The sequence below is a fragment of the Cardiocondyla obscurior genome, linkage group LG08 (assembly GCF_019399895.1).
Source record: "Cardiocondyla obscurior isolate alpha-2009 linkage group LG08, Cobs3.1, whole genome shotgun sequence".
NCBI classification, from domain to species: Eukaryota; Metazoa; Arthropoda; class Insecta; order Hymenoptera; family Formicidae; genus Cardiocondyla; species Cardiocondyla obscurior.
This window is the reverse complement of record NC_091871.1, coordinates 1,278,721-1,298,303: the sequence shown is the minus strand read 5'-3', so window position 1 is coordinate 1,298,303 and position 19,583 is coordinate 1,278,721. Positions and strand designations below refer to the sequence as shown.

Here is a 19,583-nt window from a genome sequence, read left to right as displayed (position 1 = left end):
TTATTCTAAAGACTGAATAAAAAAGATATATCATCTTAAAGAAATGTTGAATCAAAATGTTATACCAAGTATGTTTATTGAAATACTAATATATATTTTTTTAGCATATGCAAAAAGTGAAATAATTGTGCATAAGATTACTAAAACTTTAATAAGTTAATGGAATGACCTTAAACGATCATTTTCATATTACAGGGACGTTAATGGCAAGTTTATTAATCTCTGTGTAATGTAATGCTGTGTGGAGTTTTTAGTTCCCTAAATAAAAAGGGGCCACTTACCATAGAACATCCCGCACCCAGCGCGCATAGATACCGGTGTTTTATGTCGTACGCGAGGGCGACGCGATTACAGTTGTAACGTTTCATTTACTTATTCGCTTTGATATTTACATGAATAGTATGTTTTTATCGATGATATCCGCCACCGTAAGTGCGTCAAGTTTATATACAATCATGATTCACTTACGATGAATAAATTGCAGATAATAGTAAATACATCGTCAATGGAGTTGGTCTCGCGTTTACGTAATGCTACTGTCTATATAAATGAATTACATATATTAGACTTATTTGAATACCTTTTAAAATTCTACGTCCCTCTCGTTGATGTGAGAAACGTAATCAATAAGCATATAAGGTTGTGGAAGAGATACGCTTTTTCTTCTCATAGGTAAGTTTATGGAGATATCGTTCTTGTGACCAGTATGAGTGATAGAATCTGATGATTGAGGATTACAGAAGGGTACAATCGGCCACGTTTCCTTGGGGACAAATTTTTAGTCAGCGAAACGCACGTTATTGCATCGTACTGTTTCTTTCTTTTCCTCCTCCCCCTAAAAATGTAAGCATTTTCGGTAGTAACCAAACCTTGTCTGCATTTCACTGCATTTCTACAGTCGATATTCACTGAAAATATACAGTGTCTTTCTCAACTTTATTTTAACAAACACTTACGGAAATGCATACGATGATCTGTTATTATTACGCTAAGTTTCACATTTAGAATCTTACTCACACTGTCACTCTTATTCTCTTTCATACACTAGCAATCTCGCAAAACATATTTTCTTTTTTCATTTATCTTATACGAGATTACACTCTCGTTAATGCGCACGTGTCAAAAAATGAAAGATATAACGCCTTATACGGTTTATGTTACAAATTACAGCAAGGCTCCCTTAATAATTTATCGTTTCATTCGATCAATCTTTCTTCTTTTGCACAAAAGAAACACCTTTTCACTTTATACACGACAAATATTTAGAATAACGTACATAAAAAGTATATCTCTAAATATCGGAAGGTCACCATACCGCAAAAAGCGGCACTATTACATTACATTACTCGGACGATCTTTGACCCCAGCGTGATTTTGTCCTTGGTAATCTAGTAGGTGACGATGAATTACCGTTGTCGTTTAACTTCCGCTTGACGTTCAGCACAATGTCGCTTTTGGGTGAGAGTTTCGAGTGGGATGCACCAGCCATTTTCGAGATATCTGCAGTTGACGGAGTTGATGAGAAAGTAGGAAAATCTTCGTCTTCAAGTCCAGGTGGCTTCGGCTGTTCAGAAGTAAAACACTTTTTGAATGTATCTGAAGGACTTGATTTGTACGATTTATTCGCTTCCAATGCAGATTCCACGGGAAGTGAAATTGGCGGGAGCGACGGTGGCGATGTTGGTGTATCACTTACAGAGGCGACTGGTGGCGGCGTTAAGACGAGCAAAGATGATGACGCCGACGATAAGGATGAGGAAGAAGAGGAGGTTGCCGGCAGCGTGGAGGATGCCGCCGCGACTGCAGCTAATTCTTCTTCGGCCTTTCGGATCAGATCTAAGTCGCTCAAAGTGCTTAATGTACTTTTACTTTCTTTCGGAACTTCCGGCGATATTTTCTGATCCGATTGACCGATTCGGGAAGAGGATAAAGGCGAATATCTTTCCGTATTTGGGTAAAGCGTGGGTAGAAATGACGCGCTAGGCTTAGACGGAAGATAAGGATCCACTTTAGAAGATTCCTGCCGCTTTACATTCGCCAAAATTTCCTGTAAATTCGGTGGTATGGTGATATCCGAAACTTTATCGAGGATAGGCTGTGCAAATTTGGAAATGGGTGGTGGAGGCGTGAAAGAACGCGCATTTGATGGACTATACGTTTCTTCGCCGTCTTCAGTGGGAGGGTCCAGTCCCAAACCCTTAAATAATAAAAAAAATAAAAAATAAGTTTAATAAATTTTCTGTAAAGATATTATTTAACGATATACTTTAAATTTTATTTTAAATGATATACTTATTTTAATGATATACTTTAAATTTATTTTCAAATTTAAAATTAAATATATGTCTAAAAATACTATAATAAATAATATTAATACGATAAGTACAATTAAAATTACAAGAAGTGAGTTTAATAAAGATTCTTACCGGTAATGTGGGAGTTCCTTCATCGAGAAACGACGAGCTAATACTCTGTATTTGTTGCTTCTGTTCCTCGATTTGTTGCTTCTGCTCCTCAATCTGACGATTCAGCTCTTCCATCTTCCTTTGTAATTCCGTAGGATTTTTATTCGTCGAAGATAAGAGAGCCGTAGTGCTGTCAGTGGCCTGCAGATCGTTTATATCGTCATCATCGTCATCGTCATCAATATCACCAGGACTGTACGGCTCATCTCCGTCATCGTCTATGGCTTTACCAGGCGACGAAGTCAGATCAATCTTTGATGACAATTCTGGTACAATTTTGCATATTGTCGCAGTATCTAAGACACCACGCGACATACCTATATGCGCCTTGTTCAAAGATTCCAAAGTTAACTGTGTCACGACTGCTGCCGCTTTCTCTTTCGTAGCATCTACAGCAGTAGCTTTGTACAGCATAGGAGACGATGATGGTGATGGCGACAAATTTTTTTCTTTAGACACATTGATCAACGGTGGAGTGTAACTTCTGTCGGACGTGGACGTTTTCGATGTTTTTAAAGATATTGGCGGTACAATCGATAATCGTTTCTTTTTATTACGAACTATAATGCCGAGAAGTAAATGTGGTCGATGTTGCTCAAATCCAGGTCCGCTGAGTGGCATCAAGACCGACGGTATAGTACTTTGACACGAAAATGGCATTATGTAAAAATCTTTAATATTTTTAGAAACATTACCTACAACACCCAAACGGCTTCTGCTATTCAGATAGCTATATAAAGTTATGTACGGAATCTTCTCTTCGTCGTTAGCAGCCGTTAATCTGATAACTAAAATCTCTTTCGAGCCACTTTTTTTCATCTTTGAAATATAATCCCAAACGGTCTGGTGGCTGATTCTACCAACAACGTCGACAGTATCTGGTAAATCATCCATAAGAGTTTTAGCGTTGCCACTGACTTCCTGCGCGGTTATGAAAAATTTGGCGACATCAACCATGTTAACAAAACCGCGCCAGACGGTTTGAGAAACACCCTTTGCCGACGTTTCCTTGTCTGTTACTGGCTCTTTATCTCTTTCAATTTCTTCGTTTATATCGGGAGTCTTGATCGTGACGGTAGAACTAGGTTCTCTATCCGACAAATCAGAATCATTTCCATCGATAGTGTTCGTTGTCGCCTCGTCTTCTATGTGCCGCCAGAGACGATCTTCTATCGGTTTTTCGTTAAATGGCGAGACTTCTTTTTTCTTTTCCGTTTCTCTTTTACGTTCTTCTTCTTGTTTATCGACATCTTTGGAATCTCTACTCTCGCTATGATTTCTCGAACGACCATCGTTACTCTTATGCCTATCTCTCTCTCTTTCTCTCTGTCGATCTCTCTCTCTACTCTCTTTTCTGCTCGCCTTGTCTCGATCTTTATTGCGATCTCGATCTTTATCTTTTTCTCGTTCTCTGTCTTTCTCGCATTTGCCCTCTTTATTCCTATTTGATTTTTGCTCCTTGCTCTTGTCTCGAGTCTTGCTACGATCGCGATCGCGATTATGACGATGCCGGCTGCGACTTCTTTCTCGTCGATCCTTACTTTTTGATTTGTCGCGCTCTCTACCTCGCTCTTTATCCTTTTTCTTTCGTTCGTCAGTATTTTTGAATTTTTTAGTTTCCATCTGTCCTTTATCATCTTTATTCCTATCTTTTTCTAAATCATCGATTGTGGAACTTATGCTGTCACCGTTATTTAATGCGGAAACGATATCCTGCACAGGCGTTTTAGGATCAACGTGATCAATTCCACCATCATTTTCGATTATCTGTTCACCTTTGTGAGTTTTCACGACTATCGATTTGGCTTGGGCCATCAAATCCAATTCATTCTTTTTTATCATTTCCAACTGATGTTTCGTTTCCTTTTCGCGCCACTCGGCTAATTCTTGACTGGCCATCTCATCTGGACTTAATCGTACCACTGCATCCGGTGTTAATGAGTAATCCGCGATTTTTCTAAATAAGGTTAGATTTTTCGTGTCTTTTATGTTAAATACTAAACTCCTGTATTTCGCTTTGTATTTAGAACCAGTGTCCTTAAAATACTTATACATTTCGAGTTCTATATTGAAAGCTAAATCAGAGATTTCGTCGTCGGTTAGTTTCAGATCTTCCGTTGCCTTTATACGAGTGGAAAGTAACTCCGTTAGCGTTTTTCGGATATTTACTCGTATAGGTTCTGTTTCTGGCTTTTTTACTGGTGTTAATTTAGTTTGTTTCTGTTGAGGTGATGGCTTTGTTTCTAGTTTCTTAACTGGAGTTTGCTTCGACGAGCTTGCAATTTGAGTTTTAAACTGCACCTGCATACCGCTCTTCGATGGTTTTGGTAACAAAGGGCTTTTTCCTAGTGTTATAGCACTTGTCGATTGTTTAGGTTGAATCGGTCTATTACCTGATGTGCTTGGTTGTGGTTGCATGGTCGAAATTATTGTAAATTTTTTGTTGGACGTTAAAAGTGTCTGTTTTGGTCCAACTAATTTCGTATAGATCATCTTGGGCACAGTTTGTACTTTAACTGGTGATAGTTGCGTAATTTTTCCCTGAAAAAAATTTATAATTTATATTTTTTTTTAAATTTTAAAAAGTATATATATATATTTTTAACCCTTTTAGTGCTATGGGCGCATATATGCGTCCAGCGAAATCTATCGATATACTGTGAACGCAAATTTGCGCTCAGCGCCAGCCGCGCGCCGTCCGTACGGACCGCATAAGCCGCGAGTATTGTGCACTCAAGGGGTTAATTCGAAAAAGTAGATAAAAATTTTATAAAATACATACAGTTTTTCCAGATGTTTGAATTTGTGTGACCAGCTTTCCGCCTATTTGAAGTGTATTAATATTGTTAGCTTCAACTATTTCAAAACTTGGATTATCTTTTAACCACGTTCGTAAATTGGATCTTAAAGGAGCATCTGCACCTATAATAATAATTTATATATATGTCACGAATGCATATGTGTCACGCTTGCATTATGCTTAAATTAAAATAATATTTAACATTAATTAAATATAATCTAATTACCTGTAAGAACTTGACCAGTTTTTCTGTCAAAAACTATTACTCTAGCCTCAGCTTTTGTCTTCATAATATCTGTGGCAGGTAGTTTTGTAGATTTTATATTTGTTTTCGATAGCACAGGTTTTTCTTTGGTTAAAGTTTCCTGAGCGTGGGCAAGAATACATGCATCTGAACAATAAATACTGGAGTTTCTAGCTTCCTTTTTACAAACAACACACTGCATTGTGCCAGAAACTGGAGCACCTCCGTGGTCGTTGGAAGAACCCGACGGAGATATTTCTTTCGATGATGTACCTTGCAATAATAAAGTCTCGTTTACTGACTCAAGTTTTAATTTTTGCTTTGTAGATAGCGATTGCACATTTGTTTTAGATTTGTCTTCCTCAGCTTTTTTTCGTAGACAATTCGGACAAACCCACTCTATGCCCTTCTCTTCCATTTGTTGGCCTGTTATTAGCACAAAACAAGTAGTTGTAACGCAAAAGTAAAATTAATATTTTTTTTTAATTTAACTTAAACTTAAATGCAAGACTGACCCATTGCTTTGCTAACGTGTACACATTTTCCATGGAACCAATCTTCGCAAACGTCACAGCATATCATAAATCGATTATTATGTGGCCGTTTGCAGATACACCATAACCGATCAGGATCATCTTCGGAATCTGAATTATCGTCCTCATCGCCTTCGTCGTCTTCATCTTCCTCTTCATTCAATACTTGTTCCGTTCTGAATTCTTCATCTTTATTTTGTGGTAGTTGTTGAATTGATACCTGACTGTGTTGACGTTAAAATATTATCAGATAACATTATTCAAACGTTACCATATAAACATTTTTTATCTTAAAATTTGTTATTATATTTATGTCACTTGTAATTAATCAAAATTTTTTATTTATTAGTTTACTGTACTTACGCAAGCTTTTCAATTTTTTTCGGTGGTTCGGAATCCATCTGTGGTATGTCAGTTTTTGCTTGTAATCGTTTACTCCTCGTAGCAGGTGCTTCAATAGGTGGTAATTTAATTACGCGATTACCCCGAATAATTTGAATTGTTTCCTTGCCGTCTTTCAAAACCTTTTTGTTTGGTTCTTTTGAGATATTCATTTGTGTTGTTGAATCTGTCTCTGCCGGTTTAGAGTCTTCTTCGGGTATTACCGCTGGCATAAGCATACTGTCCGATGTCGATGGCTCCGGTATTACACGTGCCTTGGGATCACCTAGCGCAGACTGCAACGCATAAAAAATTTATTAAGAATAACATTTTAATTATTTTTATTTCAACTCTGTCGAATATCTTAATATTTCTATTAAAAAAAAAAAAAAATATATATACATTGTTGTTCGATAAATGATACTTACATGCTCAGCTAAATCAACTCCAAGTTCTTCTTGTAACAATAATGCTTCAGCAAGCAACTCTTCTTCATGTTTGCTGGCTTCCATTTCTAAAGTTGCCAGTAAATGTTCTTCCCCTTCAATCCCATCTAAACAAATGCATAAAATGCTTTTAATACTTCTTATAATGTAATTTTTAAGAAAAAGAGAGAAAGAAAGTAAATCTATATTATAAATACAGGATACATTTGTTACATGTACATATATATATATATATAAAAACACATATATCGATTTTTATCGTCAGAAATACAAATTAATAATAAAATATATTACTTTCAGAAACATATCTTCGAATATAAAATAGTATAATATATTAAATAAGTTTCTTTTTAATTATCTATAAAATTATCTGTAATAAAAAGTGTTTTATACTAAAAATACGCACAACGGCAATGTAAAATATAAGTTTTATATACAGTAATGCACTATGCAATATATGTTTAAACAGTATAAAAATTGTAAAATGCTTTTAATAATTATAAAATTATAATACGACCAAATAAAGGAATTCAACGAAAGAACGAAATGTGTTAAAATATATTTATTAAGATGTAGCATTATGTATTATTTCATAAAAATAAATTATAAAAGAAAATAGAGAATTGTACAAAAAGAAATTTTACATTGCGAAGTATAAATAGTAATAAGTAAGTTTTTAAGTAAAAACTACTTATGAATAAAATGATACATTAATTAACATTTAGAAAACAATATTTTAAAAACCTTCTAGATAAAATTTATTTAATTTTACCTGTACCTAACGATGGTTGCAACTCTTCAGTCAATGGTGTTTTGCTTTCCGATTTTTGTTCATTTTCAGTTCCTAGTGTTATATTGTTACTTTGATTGAAATTTAATTGCGATTCAGGTTCAATAGATTGTTCAGAAGTATTAAGTATTGTCTTTTTATTAGCAAAATTAGATGTGCTCTGTACTGTGTTTGAACCAGCAGAGATGCCAATATTCAACGAAACGGCCGTCGAAATAGAACTCGTCGACGATCCAGGCGTGGATGTTACTGCCGTGAGAGGTGCAGGTGGAGTTGTAGGTGAAGTTACGGGACTATCTGTGACTTTTCCGTCACTATTTGAACCTACGCGCCGAATTATATCCGGTGTTGAAAAAAGCGCAGGTCCTAAAGTATCAGCCACATATCCCGGAGCCTTCCGAGTATCTCTTTTAGGTTTTTTTGCACCTGTAAAAATATGTCAAACATAACTTAACATTATGTAAATTACCTTTATTAATTCTTTATCGGACAATAAAGTAAAAAAATACTAACTATCTAATGTTTTAGATTCTACAGATTTTGTAGTATTTTCTTCTTTTGAAATTGATTCTATGGTGGTGTCAGATTTTCTTTTTTCTCTCTTTATATCATTTGATTTGATTTTTACCGGTGTACCAATTGGTAAAATAGATTTCGATTGTTGCGAACCTTGACTTAAATTTTGTTGTATCACAGATTGTTGTGACGAAGATTGTTGCGTCAATATCGTCTTTATTGGATAAACTTGTGTGTTCGAATTTATTGTTTTGGATGTCATTGGTATTTGTATTAATTTTCCATCTTTGGTCGTGAAAAATTTTGTACCGGGTTGATTTACAAATTTTTCTTTTGAAACTAACACGGTTTTTTTAAGTTCGATATTTTTCAGTTCATTTGGCTTTACTTGTTTAGGAACAAAAGTAACTTTTTGATTGCTTCTTCCTTGACTAAGCTTGGTTAGTATCATGTCACCCTTATTCATGTTGGCATTAATTAAATTTGCTTTCACTTGATTTGTTGTTTGTAATGGTTTCTCATATACTGGTGATTCTTGCAGCACAGATGGAGAGTTTTCGGTAAGCTGTGATTCTTCCTTCTTTTTTCCACCGAGTGTTTTGATTTGTCTCTTATTTTTAGTAGGATTAAATCGTTCTAATAATTAAAAATATTAAATTATTTTCTTTAAATAAGTATATATAAAATTAATCATATATACTAGCAATTATGTACTAATTTCTTACCCAATTTATCATCTTTATCAGGGGTCTTCATTGCATTAACAGCAGCAGCCATCTCCATATCTAATCGTCGTACTTGTTCCAAATCCAAATGTTTTTGACCTCTCCTTCGACCAGCCGTCATACTACCACCTCTTGTAGTAAGACCTTTTCGTCCTCCTCGAGCCCTAACGTTATTTCTTTTAGAACCGCGAGGACCAAAATCTGAATCGCTATCATTATCGTCTGATTCCGATTCTGAAGACTCTGAAGATTCTGTGTTTTCATCGTCATTTTCTTCTTCCCCGTTATTTTTGGTTTGTACTGTGAATATAATTAGATTGATAAATTGTTCTTAATATTCTAAAAATAGATAATATAGTACTTAGTAATAATAAAAAAAAAAACCTTTAGTTGTTCCTTGTTGAACACTTGCTACATTTCTCGACACTGAATGTTGTCCTGACAATTTAGGAGTCACAACGATGTTAGTTCTAGAAGATCCAGTCACACTTGTAGGTGTAGATACAGTTGCTTTACGTATCGGTCTATTTAATTGTTTGCTTTGTAAGATCTATGAAACGTTAATTAAATATGCCATTATTAATTACACATAACGAAAAAATTTTAATTTACTGTAGATATATAATATAATAATTACATTAATATTTTTTACAATATTTTTATTTTTAATTCCAGCATTGTCCATGTCATTAACAGATGGCGATACAACAGATGTACGAAAAGACGGCTGATGTATATACTGTATGTCACTAATTTCAGAAAAATCATCACCAATTGGCAAAGGATCTCTCGGTATTGGATCACTAGGTGACAATCTGCTTGTATAACAATGGTCCAGCTGTATATTATACCGCATTGTATTATGCTGTTCTTCTACTGATAACATATCTAAAAAGAATTAGTACATAAAAAAGCTGCATGTATGTATTAAATAAAAATTGACATTGTGATATTTTAAGTTTTCCACATATTCATATTAATAAAATTCTGCAAATTTGCTAATATAATCAAAATATTTGTTTATACCATTGTTAGGCTGTCTTAAATAAAAAGGTAAAAAATTTTTAATAAAAACAAATAATATATAAAGTACCAAGCATTGCAGTAACATTTTCTCCAAGTATCTGCTTTGCTTCTTCACTTTGCAGAGCTGTTTCTAATCTTTCCAGCTCTTCCGGTTCCATCTCCATAAAAGGATCTACCAACCCACCAGGGTCACTGCTGGCATTAGCGCTTACCAAATTTGCTGTAGAATGATCAAATGTTGGTGGATCTACTGTCAACGTTATATCTCCATTTTCAGTGTCTGTGTCAGCTTGTCCTAACCTTACTACACTAACATTAGCACTCGATTGATTCACTGAAATAAAATATCAGAAAAAAAAAATTAAATATCAAACATTACTTATCTAATCCAATTTTTTCACAAAATATTTTATTAATTCGCTTACTTATTAGATTTTGTAGAGTTGTTTGATCGACAGATATTATGCCGTCGTCATTTACTACGATAATTAATGTATCATCCTTCTTTGGAGAATTGCTTTCCTGTGGCTCAACAACATAAGAGTTAGACATTCTGTTCACCTGTAATTACAATAATTACTTGTATCTCAAATTTAAATTCGGCAGTATTTATTTCGACTTTTTGAGGATCGCCCGACGGATAACGTCTTACATATCATTATTTATATATATATTAAAAAAAAAGACAAAATTAAATCCGCTTACCTGACAAGCAATGTTACTGAAATGTTGTAACAGTCGGTCCTAAATCCTACGAAAACCACTAAGGTTATAGTCACTTGGACGCTTCGGCAAGAAATTCCTCTAAAATATGTCCGAAGTATTCGATCCTGGTATCAATTGGTAAAATCTTCGTCGTATGTCTTCCCGATGCATAAAACGCGCGTCAAAAGCCGTTTCGGCTAAACTCAACGGTGACGATCACCCAGGCACTGCAACGATTACTGTTCATTTGCGTATAAAAAAAAGGAAGAAAATAAGCGAGGCTGATATTAGGCGCATAAAAATACCGGGACGCGACGTCGTGTGTACCGCCGGGCGGGTGAGATTGATAACGCGAACGAGGGAATCAATAAGCGCGACGCGCCGTGCCGCGCCTCGCGGAAACTCTCGCCAACAAGTAAACGGAGTAAACAACGATATCGCCGAATGCCGCCGAGTGGACGGCCATTTTGTTTAGCCTGCGGAGTAGCGCGACGTCGTCGCCGCCGCAAACGCCGTTGTCCTTGCAGGCTTACCCGTTATCCACTCTTTGTCGACTCGCCCGCTGCTAACGAGCTCTCGACGACGACGACGATGAAGATACAAATAGCTCCCTTGCACAGAGCCCGCTGCTCGGCGACTCACGATATTCGTTTCAACGATTCATCGCACCGTCCGTTTGCGAATCAGCGCCAACGATTTAATACATGGCCAGCCACGGCGGTGCATAGACGAAACGTATCGCACACACTCTTGGCGCTTCACTACCAATAACGTTGTATGTGCAGTACAGTACGTTCGTTGCGCTTTGCTCATTGCGCAACTAGCTGAAATCTATATTCACGGTTGGCAATCATGTTTATGGGCCGGGCCAGGCTGGCCGGGGCATAGATCACGTAACGTGACGCGAAAATGTCACGCTTCCGCTTTCATACACGTTCAAATAAAGCGCATTACTTTATCTTTCTTTTTCTATTATTTTTTTCTTATTACACCCTTCCATATATAAAATAAAACCTAATTTGGAAAGAATATGAAGGTTCTGCTTTGTACAAAATTGCAGTTATATTTGCGCGCGTGTCGAAAGAAGCGCAAAACACGACCTTCCATATTTTCGTCGGAGGCGCCACCGTCTTCTCCAGTTTTCGAGCTTCTCGTCGTTCTCGGCGTTCTCGGTAATGGAGTAGTTTGCGTCTTTACGCTCGCGTTCGACGCCATTGCAGGTCGTTATTTCGTGCTGCTCCACGTTGTTTTGGCCTATTTCTCAGTCTCATCAGTTATCGTACTCGTATTGATTCGCAGTATATTTCTACGTGCTCGACGACTCCGATTTTTCTTCTCGTAATCCGGTGCATACGAAGAATTTCGAGATGTCTGATTCGGAAGGTAGGCGTCTCGTTGACAGAAGCTAATCTTGGCCAGATGTAACGTGCAAAGGTACACAATATGATTTATTCCAGGTCCCAGTGACGCAGGGAGCATAGGTGGAAGATCTCGCAGCGTCTCTCGCAGCAGGAGCCCTTCACGGAGCTCGGGCTCCAGGAGTCCGTCTCGATCGCGCTCCCGGTCACCATCTGGGTAAGTCCGGAAGTAGTAATGGGTAGGTCCAGCAGAAAAGTTGCTTCACGACTGTCATAAAAATGGTGAATCTGATTCGCGTATATTTCTAGATTCTGCCAAAATTAAAAGAATATGCCAGATTCACCAATTTTTCTGCTGGACCTAGGCTGGATTATTATAAATAATTATGCAATGGACAGAATAATTATTAACTTAGAAAGAACAAATTTAACATTTATTTTTTATTTATAAGATGTGCAAAAAGATAAAAAAAAAATTTGGTTTAATTAATTTTTTTTTGTATGTTAGCTTTATTTTTTTGCCATGTATGGAGCCTTTTTTTAATTTAATGTTTATCCTACAGCTCAGAGGATAAAGATAAGCTAGATGAAGCAGAAGAAGCCAGATCAGGAGATGAAGAACTTGTAGAGTTAGAAGAGGAACCTGAAGGTATAATAAATTGAAAAATTTTAATTATCTGTATAAAAATATTTTAAAGTGTTTTATTGTTTATATATTTTATGATTATAGGAGAAGATTTGGACAATAGCAGTGAATATGATGAGGAAGAAGATGAGGAAGATGATGATAGGCCAAGAAAAAAAAAGAAAAAAGACAGATTTGGTGGATTTATTATAGATGAAGCTGAAGTAGATGATGAAGTTGAGGATGATGATGAGTGGGAAGAAGGTGCCCAAGAAATTGGTATTGTGGGAAATGAAGTGGACGAATTGGGACCTACTGCCCGTGAGATTGAAGGACGGCGCAGAGGTACAAATCTTTGGGAGTAAGTATTAAAAATTTGAATTAATTTTATTAATTTTGTATTTTAAAAAATGGAATATTTAATTTGCAAATTTTGCAGTTCCCAAAAAGAGGACGAGATAGAGGAGTATCTTCGGAAAAAATATGCCGATGAATCGATTGCCGCTCGTCGTTTTGGCGATGGCGGCGAAGAAATGAGTGACGAAATTACTCAGCAAACTTTGCTACCCGGTGTAAAAGATCCCAATTTGTGGATGGTGAAATGCCGTATTGGAGAAGAAAAGGCTACTGTGCTTTTACTGATGCGAAAATTTATTACGTATCAATTTTCAAGTAAGAAACACAAATTTAAAAAAATAATATTTAAAATTATTTAATATTTCGTATTTTTAAATTTTATCTTAAATTTTTAGACGAACCTCTTCAGATAAAATCCGTTGTAGCACCAGAAGGTGTTAAGGGTTACATTTATATAGAAGCGTATAAACAGCCGCATGTAAAAGCTGCTATTGAAAATGTTGGAAATCTCAGAATGGGTATATGGAAGCAACAAATGGTTCCAATTAAAGAAATGACAGATGTGCTGCGAGTCGTTAAAGAGCAGACTGGTTTAAAAGCTAAACAATGGGTCCGTTTGAAACGCGGCATTTACAAAGACGATATAGCTCAAGTTGATTACGTTGATTTAGCACAAAATCAAGTTCACTTGAAATTGCTTCCGAGAATTGATTACACTAGACCACGTGGCGCATTGAGAACAGCACAAAGTGAATCTGAAGCATTAAAACGTAAGAAGAAAAGACGACCGCCAGCAAAACCGTTCGATCCTGAAGCGATTCGTGCTATTGGCGGCGAAGTGACTAGCGACGGAGATTTTCTTATATTTGAAGGAAATAGATACAGTCGTAAAGGGTTCGTTTTTATTATGTATACATATATACTACAATATATATTACGCATTCACATATACTATTTTTATTAATTAAAATTATTTCTTGTTTTTTTATAGTTTTCTTTATAAAAATTTTACTACGAGTGCTATTATTGCGGAGGGTGTGAAACCTACACTTTCCGAATTAGAGAGATTTGAAGAAGCGCCAGAAGGTGTTGAAATAGATTTAAGCGGTACACCAGGAACTGGAACTTCAGGAAAAGAAGATCAAACTGTGACTCATTCCTTTAGTAACGGAGATAACGTAGAGGTGTGCGAGGGTGAATTAATTAATCTACAAGGAAAGATTGTTTCTATAGATGGAAACATGATTATGGTAATGCCGAAACACGAAGAACTTAAAGAAGCTTTGGAATTTCAAGCTTCGGAGTTGCGTAAATATTTTACGCAAGGAGATCATGTTAAGGTAAAATTTACGATATTGTTTGATTAAAAAAAAGATTTCTTTCTCTTTACAACATTTCAATATTATTTTAATTAATCTGCAGGTTGTAGCAGGAAGATATGAGGGTGATACGGGCCTTATTGTTCGCGTTGAACAAAATAGAGTTGTTTTATTTTCTGATCTATCAATGCATGAACTTGAAGTTTTGCCGAGGGATCTTCAATTATGCTCTGATATGGCGACTGGCGTCGATAGCTTAGGACAATTTCAATGGGGCGATTTGGTGCAGCTTGATGCACAAACAGTTGGTGTTATCGTCCGACTAGAACGTGAAAACTTTCACGTTCTTTCTATGCATGGCAAAGTAGTAGAAGCACGACCGCAAGGTCTTACGAAGCGACGAGAAAATAGAAACGCGGTTGCTTTAGATTCTCAACAGAATACTATTCAGAAGAAAGACATTGTTAAAGTGGTCGATGGACCGCATGCCGGTCGAGGTGGTGAAATTAAACATTTGTACAGAAGTTTTGCCTTTTTACACTCGAGAATGTTTGTCGACAACGGTGGAATATTTGTATGCAAGACCAGGCATTTACAATTATCTGGTGGAAATAAAACCACTTCTATTAATTCTATGTCACCAGTGGCAGGATTTATGTCACCTAGAATTGCCTCTCCGATGCATCCCAGCGGGTTAGTTAATTATTTTTATTTTATTAATGTATTTTTTCAAAGTTTATATATAAACTTATATATTAATCCTTAATCAACAGAGGTGGTTTCGGCGGACGAGGCGGTGGCGGAGGCGGAAGAGGCAGAGGACGTGGTGGCGGTGGTGCGAGACGCGACAGAGAATTAATTGGAACTACAATTAAAATAACAGGAGGACCTTATAAAGGAAATGTGGGTATCGTAAAAGATGCAACGGAGACGACAGCGCGAGTGGAATTACATTCTACATGCCAGACAATTTCCGTCGATCGATCTCACATAGCAAACGTCGGCGTGCCGACAAAGGATGGTGGATTTAGCAGTTACAATAGAACTCCCGCTTATGGAGCTGGAGGGCAAACGCCAATGTATGCGAGAGACGGATCAAAGACGCCGATGCACGGTTCTCAAACGCCCATGTACGACAGTAAGTATATATACTTATTATATACATATATTTAATGTAAAAAATGTGATATAGAAAAGATTTAATTAATTTTTATTTAAATGTTATAGACGGTTCCCGCACTCCTCATTATGGTTCAATGACGCCGTCTCACGATGGATCGCGAACACCAGGACAATCTGGAGCTTGGGATCCATCAGTTACTAATACACCAGCTAGAACAAATGATTTCGATAGCTATAGTATGGAAGAAGGTGGTTCGCCCGGTTATGCACCTGGGTATCCTCCTACTGGTGGGCCGTTTACTCCGCAAACTCCAGGCACTATGTATGGCTCGGAACAAAGCTTTAGTTCGTATCAACCGAGTCCCAGTCCAGGCGGCAGTGCCACTGCCAGTCCAAGTCCAGCAGGCTACGTTGCTACTCCGTCTCCAAGTGGTACGGGATACACTACTAGCCCACATGGAGCATTTGCAACTCCTTCTCCAATGGGTTATAGTCCTATGACACCTGGTAAGTAATGTGAAAATAACAGCCACATTTTTATGGTTTTTATTTTTATTTTCTTATCGCGTTACGTATAAGTAATAATTATAAGTACGAAAATTGTAAATTAATTAATTAATTAATTAATTTTTATTTTTTTATTATTATTTTACTTCTTACAGGAGCACCAGGCAGCCCATATAATCCACAAACACCTGGTTCAGGAATGGATATTGGCTCTGGTATTATGGGAAGCTCAGAATGGCATACGACGGATATTGAAGTACGCATTCGCGATTCTCACGACGAACCAGCTCTTGCTGGACAGCAAGCAATTATTCGAGGAATTTCGGTAAGTTATTCTGTGTCAATTTTATAAAATATAAAATAAAATATTGTAGAACATATACCCTCACATCTTTTTAATTTAATTTTTTCAAAAATAACATAATTATTTTTATATATAGGGCGGTATGTGCACTGTTTACCTACCTACCGAAGACCGAGTTGTGAATCTAGTGTGCGAACAATTGGAACCTGTGGTACCGTCACGCGGCGATCCAGTCAAAGTAATTCTAGGTGAAGATCGTGAGGCTGTCGGCACTTTACTTTCGATCGACAATCAAGAAGGCGTTGTAAAACTCAACACGGACGAAATAAAATTCTTACAATTGCGGTTCTTATGTAAAATGAAAGCACCGTAATTTTTTTATTCGCATATGTTAATAATGTGACGATAAAATGCTGTACTGTTTAGTAAGTTGAAACATTAATGATAACGATTAATATCGTTTTATTTTATGCTTAACTGTATAATAATTTTCCATTATATATAAATTAATTTACAACTGTAAACCTAATAATAAGATTTATAATGTCATACAGGTTGTTACAGAATTATTGATTATTTATTTGTGTAATTAAATGTATATACTATCGAATATTCGTGAAGTAACGATGTCTGAAGTTGTTGCTGTTACCCCGTGAAGTAATTTGCATAGATGCGAGATGAGATGCGATAGTCGTGATAGAAAATGGCCACGAGTCATTACAGGCTTGTTAGAAATATTCAAGAAACCCGTAAAAGAACGCGCGGTTAAACATTTGGAAATCTTGTTTTGGAGCATGAATATATGTTCCTTATCGTTTTTATTGGCTGCGGGCTGCATTTTTAGTAAAAGGTTCGTTGCGCTCAGTAAAAATGTCATGTCATTTAATAATCAAATGTCTACTCGTTTAATCATGTACACTTCTGCGTTTATTTAAGTACATGAAGCTCATTTAATTATGTACCTTTATTCCAAATATAATCCTAATCGAAATGTTCAATGTATTTGCTGTTTCGTTCGTGACAGGATCATCGAGGTTAAGGCTTTCGAACACGGTCAAAAAACCGGTAGTGTTTTGTTCGAAAGAAGCAATTATGGCAAGCAATGCTGGACAAGTGAAGAGCACACTCTTCTTAGTAGTCGCAGAACGTTTCAAGACATCCTACCCGATGTAAGGTTAACAAAAATATACTGCAAAACTCTGTCAACGGGAATCAAGTTGTAACAAACAAATATTTCGTCGTTGTGACAAAAGTTTTATTCCCCTCTTTTTAACCTAATTTTAGTTTATATGTAAAATATTTTATATATAATCTAACATTTTTAATGCATATTTTTTCACCTTTTAAGTTGTTTAAAAGTAAAACTTGATAAAATAATTGGTATTTTCAAGCTGCAATAAGAATGTTGAAAAACCAACAATTTTTTGTTTGTTTATAATAATAAGAATTAAGTGCTCTGCTTTAAGAAATGCGTAGGAAGCTTTTTAAGATTTTGCTTTCTGCCAGGTGAATATCATCGATCCTCAGAACGATCAATATATAGAACACCTCATGGACTATTTCCACATATGTTTTGAGAGTGTAAGGCAGCTGTCTGTGGGCAAAACGAAGCATCTGATGCTGAAAGCTCTGGCAGATACTCTGGGAGGTTACTTGCAGGCTTACATCCTTCCCATTACGAAGCGTTCATATTACGCGGGTAACATCAAGTATCGTAATGCGAAAATGCTATTTGAGCTTTTCGACGAGCTGAAGATTTTCCTTCGAACTAACGGAGCCGGTTGGGCGAAGCCCAGTCAAGATTTCACGAATATCAGAATTCCCCCCATTGTAATTACACCACCAAAAACGTCGGTTGCTTGTAATGGTCTTATCACATATTCAACATGTAAGTGCAGTTGTTTATTTTTAACGAAATCTTTTATTGTCTGGGAAAATATATTGAAAAATTTAATTACAAGCTACATCAATGTATTTAGAATTGCAAAAAATTAATCTAATAATTTAATTTTTTTTGTTTAATAAATAAAATCAGCTTCTGAACGTGACAATAGTGATCATCAGATCTTCACGTTTAAGAAAAAGAAACGATCTGCGATGAAGCGAAGACGTTCGAGGCGTGTGTTTGATGGTAAGAACAAATTTAATTTTAAATACATAGAAAAAAAAAATTATTAGTTCTATATATATAAATTAATTATTGCTACATTTTTATTTAATTCAGACTATGACAATGATGCTAAGACGAACGAAGTTGTAATACCCATCCCGTTCCTCGATAATGAAGCAGAACCTAACAGGTAGTTTATCAAAAAACGAATTATAAGAATGCTTCACCGATCACGCCTATAACGCGTTATTTATTCTTTGTCTAGCATTGCGTTGCCCTTTAAAACCGACAGCCTGCAATCATTGTACTCGGAAAAATCGGCTTTCGTTCTTGTGAAGTATTATATTGCCAGTGTGAAATGCATTACTTCGCGATCGAGCACAAAAACGCAGCTGCGAAAGTTCAACAAGGACTTCTATGCCTGGTTGCAACAATCTGTACATGAGTAGATTATCAATGAAATATGATAATATAAAATATAAGATATTTAAGAAACATAATTGCAAAATAATATTAAGAATATTCTAAAACTTGGAAAATCGTATCTATTCTCATTTCTTAGAAAGTTCTATTTTATAATTATTTATGTAGTTGTTCAAGATTAATTTTAAACGAAAAGCAGAGAATAACGTTTTTCGAATTTCAGGTACGGCGACACCTTGACGACGAGAAGTGGTATCCAGCATTTGGTGGTGTCCTTCGTGTGCTGGCTACCCTGCGAGAATCGGGTAAATATTTCATGACGATCTTTCGTTGCAATTCGCCGCGTTGGAGAATTAATGAGACCGATATGCTATTCCGTTTAAGAATTTGTATAGCCAAGAAACTGCAGCCACTGCAACATTTCTCTAACCTTGTTCGCAAATTCATGCGCGATTTCACCGTATATCTTCAAGAGGAGTAAAATATAAACGCATGTCCACATTAACTCTTTGACGTGTTTCGAGAATAAAAATAATTCAATCTATTTTCCTTTCTATAATTTTTTTTTATCGTGTTTTATCTGTATTAAAAGTTTTTAAATAGAGAGAACATAATTAGTAAATTAATTGATTAAAAATATGTAAGTTTAATTACATTTCAAATATTAATACTTCTTTTTACAAATGATTTTATAACAGTCTTTTTGTTTCAGATATCGGCGGTGATATAAAAAGCAAAATGAGTGGTACTTATCAAGTCATGCCTAAAATGGATTCGGAACATGCGACTCAGGTGGAGAGTGCATCGTCGCTTTACAAAGGAAAAGG

At 36.1% G+C, this 19,583-nt stretch overlaps 3 protein-coding genes across 7 annotated transcripts; 2 read left to right on the top strand and 1 right to left on the bottom strand.

The window, feature by feature from the left end:
- Positions 1-57: 57 nt before the first annotated feature.
- Pps (protein partner of snf) lies at positions 58-11,401 on the bottom strand. 5 transcript variants are annotated; one of them, XM_070660332.1, is made up of 16 exons: positions 10,632-11,401; positions 10,352-10,487; positions 9,994-10,260; positions 9,538-9,788; positions 9,285-9,450; positions 8,901-9,200; positions 8,173-8,811; positions 7,642-8,085; positions 6,852-6,976; positions 6,406-6,719; positions 6,025-6,266; positions 5,492-5,935; positions 5,248-5,387; positions 2,427-5,006; positions 1,697-2,197; positions 58-1,564 (listed from the first exon to the last, which is right to left on the bottom strand). In XM_070660332.1, exons 2-16 carry the CDS (start codon positions 10,476-10,478, stop codon positions 1,343-1,345), a joined length of 6,762 nt encoding a protein of 2,253 aa, XP_070516433.1. In that variant the 5' UTR covers positions 10,479-10,487; positions 10,632-11,401; the 3' UTR covers positions 58-1,342. The 5 variants fall into 5 exon arrangements, with proteins under 5 accessions (XP_070516433.1, XP_070516430.1, XP_070516431.1 ...); XM_070660329.1 differs by having other exon boundaries at positions 58-2,197; positions 10,632-10,870; positions 11,165-11,401; XM_070660330.1 differs by having other exon boundaries at positions 58-2,197; positions 10,632-10,858; positions 11,165-11,401.
- Positions 11,402-11,818: 417 nt separating this feature from the next.
- On the top strand, positions 11,819-16,789 carry Spt5 (Transcription elongation factor subunit Spt5). The gene is made up of 12 exons (XM_070660551.1): positions 11,819-12,014; positions 12,089-12,206; positions 12,553-12,638; positions 12,720-12,975; positions 13,054-13,286; positions 13,367-13,865; positions 13,963-14,311; positions 14,394-14,983; positions 15,064-15,428; positions 15,518-15,919; positions 16,075-16,244; positions 16,360-16,789. Exons 1-12 carry the CDS (start codon positions 11,999-12,001, stop codon positions 16,594-16,596), a joined length of 3,321 nt encoding a protein of 1,106 aa, XP_070516652.1. The 5' UTR covers positions 11,819-11,998; the 3' UTR covers positions 16,597-16,789.
- Positions 16,790-16,966: 177 nt separating this feature from the next.
- On the top strand, positions 16,967-18,954 carry LOC139104851 (uncharacterized). The gene is made up of 5 exons (XM_070660575.1): positions 16,967-17,392; positions 17,730-18,111; positions 18,259-18,354; positions 18,448-18,523; positions 18,599-18,954. The coding sequence occupies exons 1-5, from the start codon at positions 17,180-17,182 to the stop codon at positions 18,780-18,782; spliced, it is 951 nt and encodes a 316-aa protein (XP_070516676.1). The 5' UTR covers positions 16,967-17,179; the 3' UTR covers positions 18,783-18,954.
- The last annotated feature ends 629 nt before the right edge of the window (positions 18,955-19,583 follow it).

Excerpts from the sequence above, each read along its gene's own strand:
- Pps (XM_070660328.1), bottom strand. The coding sequence starts at position 10,478 with ATGTCTAACTCTTATGTTGTTGAGCCACAGGAAAGCAATTCTCCAAAG. Across the intron at positions 9,451-9,537 it reads ATATTGTAAAAAATATTAAT|ATCTTACAAAGCAAACAATT; the intron begins GTAATTATTATA and ends AACGTTTCATAG. Across the intron at positions 6,977-7,641 it reads GCAACCATCGTTAGGTACAG|ATGGGATTGAAGGGGAAGAA; the intron begins GTAAAATTAAAT and ends GCATTTGTTTAG.
- Spt5 (XM_070660551.1), top strand. Across the intron at positions 12,207-12,552 it reads CGCTCCCGGTCACCATCTGG|CTCAGAGGATAAAGATAAGC; the intron begins GTAAGTCCGGAA and ends TTTATCCTACAG. Across the intron at positions 13,866-13,962 it reads AATAGATACAGTCGTAAAGG|TTTTCTTTATAAAAATTTTA; the intron begins GTTCGTTTTTAT and ends GTTTTTTTATAG.
- LOC139104851 (XM_070660575.1), top strand. The coding sequence starts at position 17,180 with ATGTACCTTTATTCCAAATATAATCCTAATCGAAATGTTCAATGTATT. Across the intron at positions 17,393-17,729 it reads TTCAAGACATCCTACCCGAT|GTGAATATCATCGATCCTCA; the intron begins GTAAGGTTAACA and ends GCTTTCTGCCAG. Across the intron at positions 18,355-18,447 it reads TTCGAGGCGTGTGTTTGATG|ACTATGACAATGATGCTAAG; the intron begins GTAAGAACAAAT and ends TATTTAATTCAG.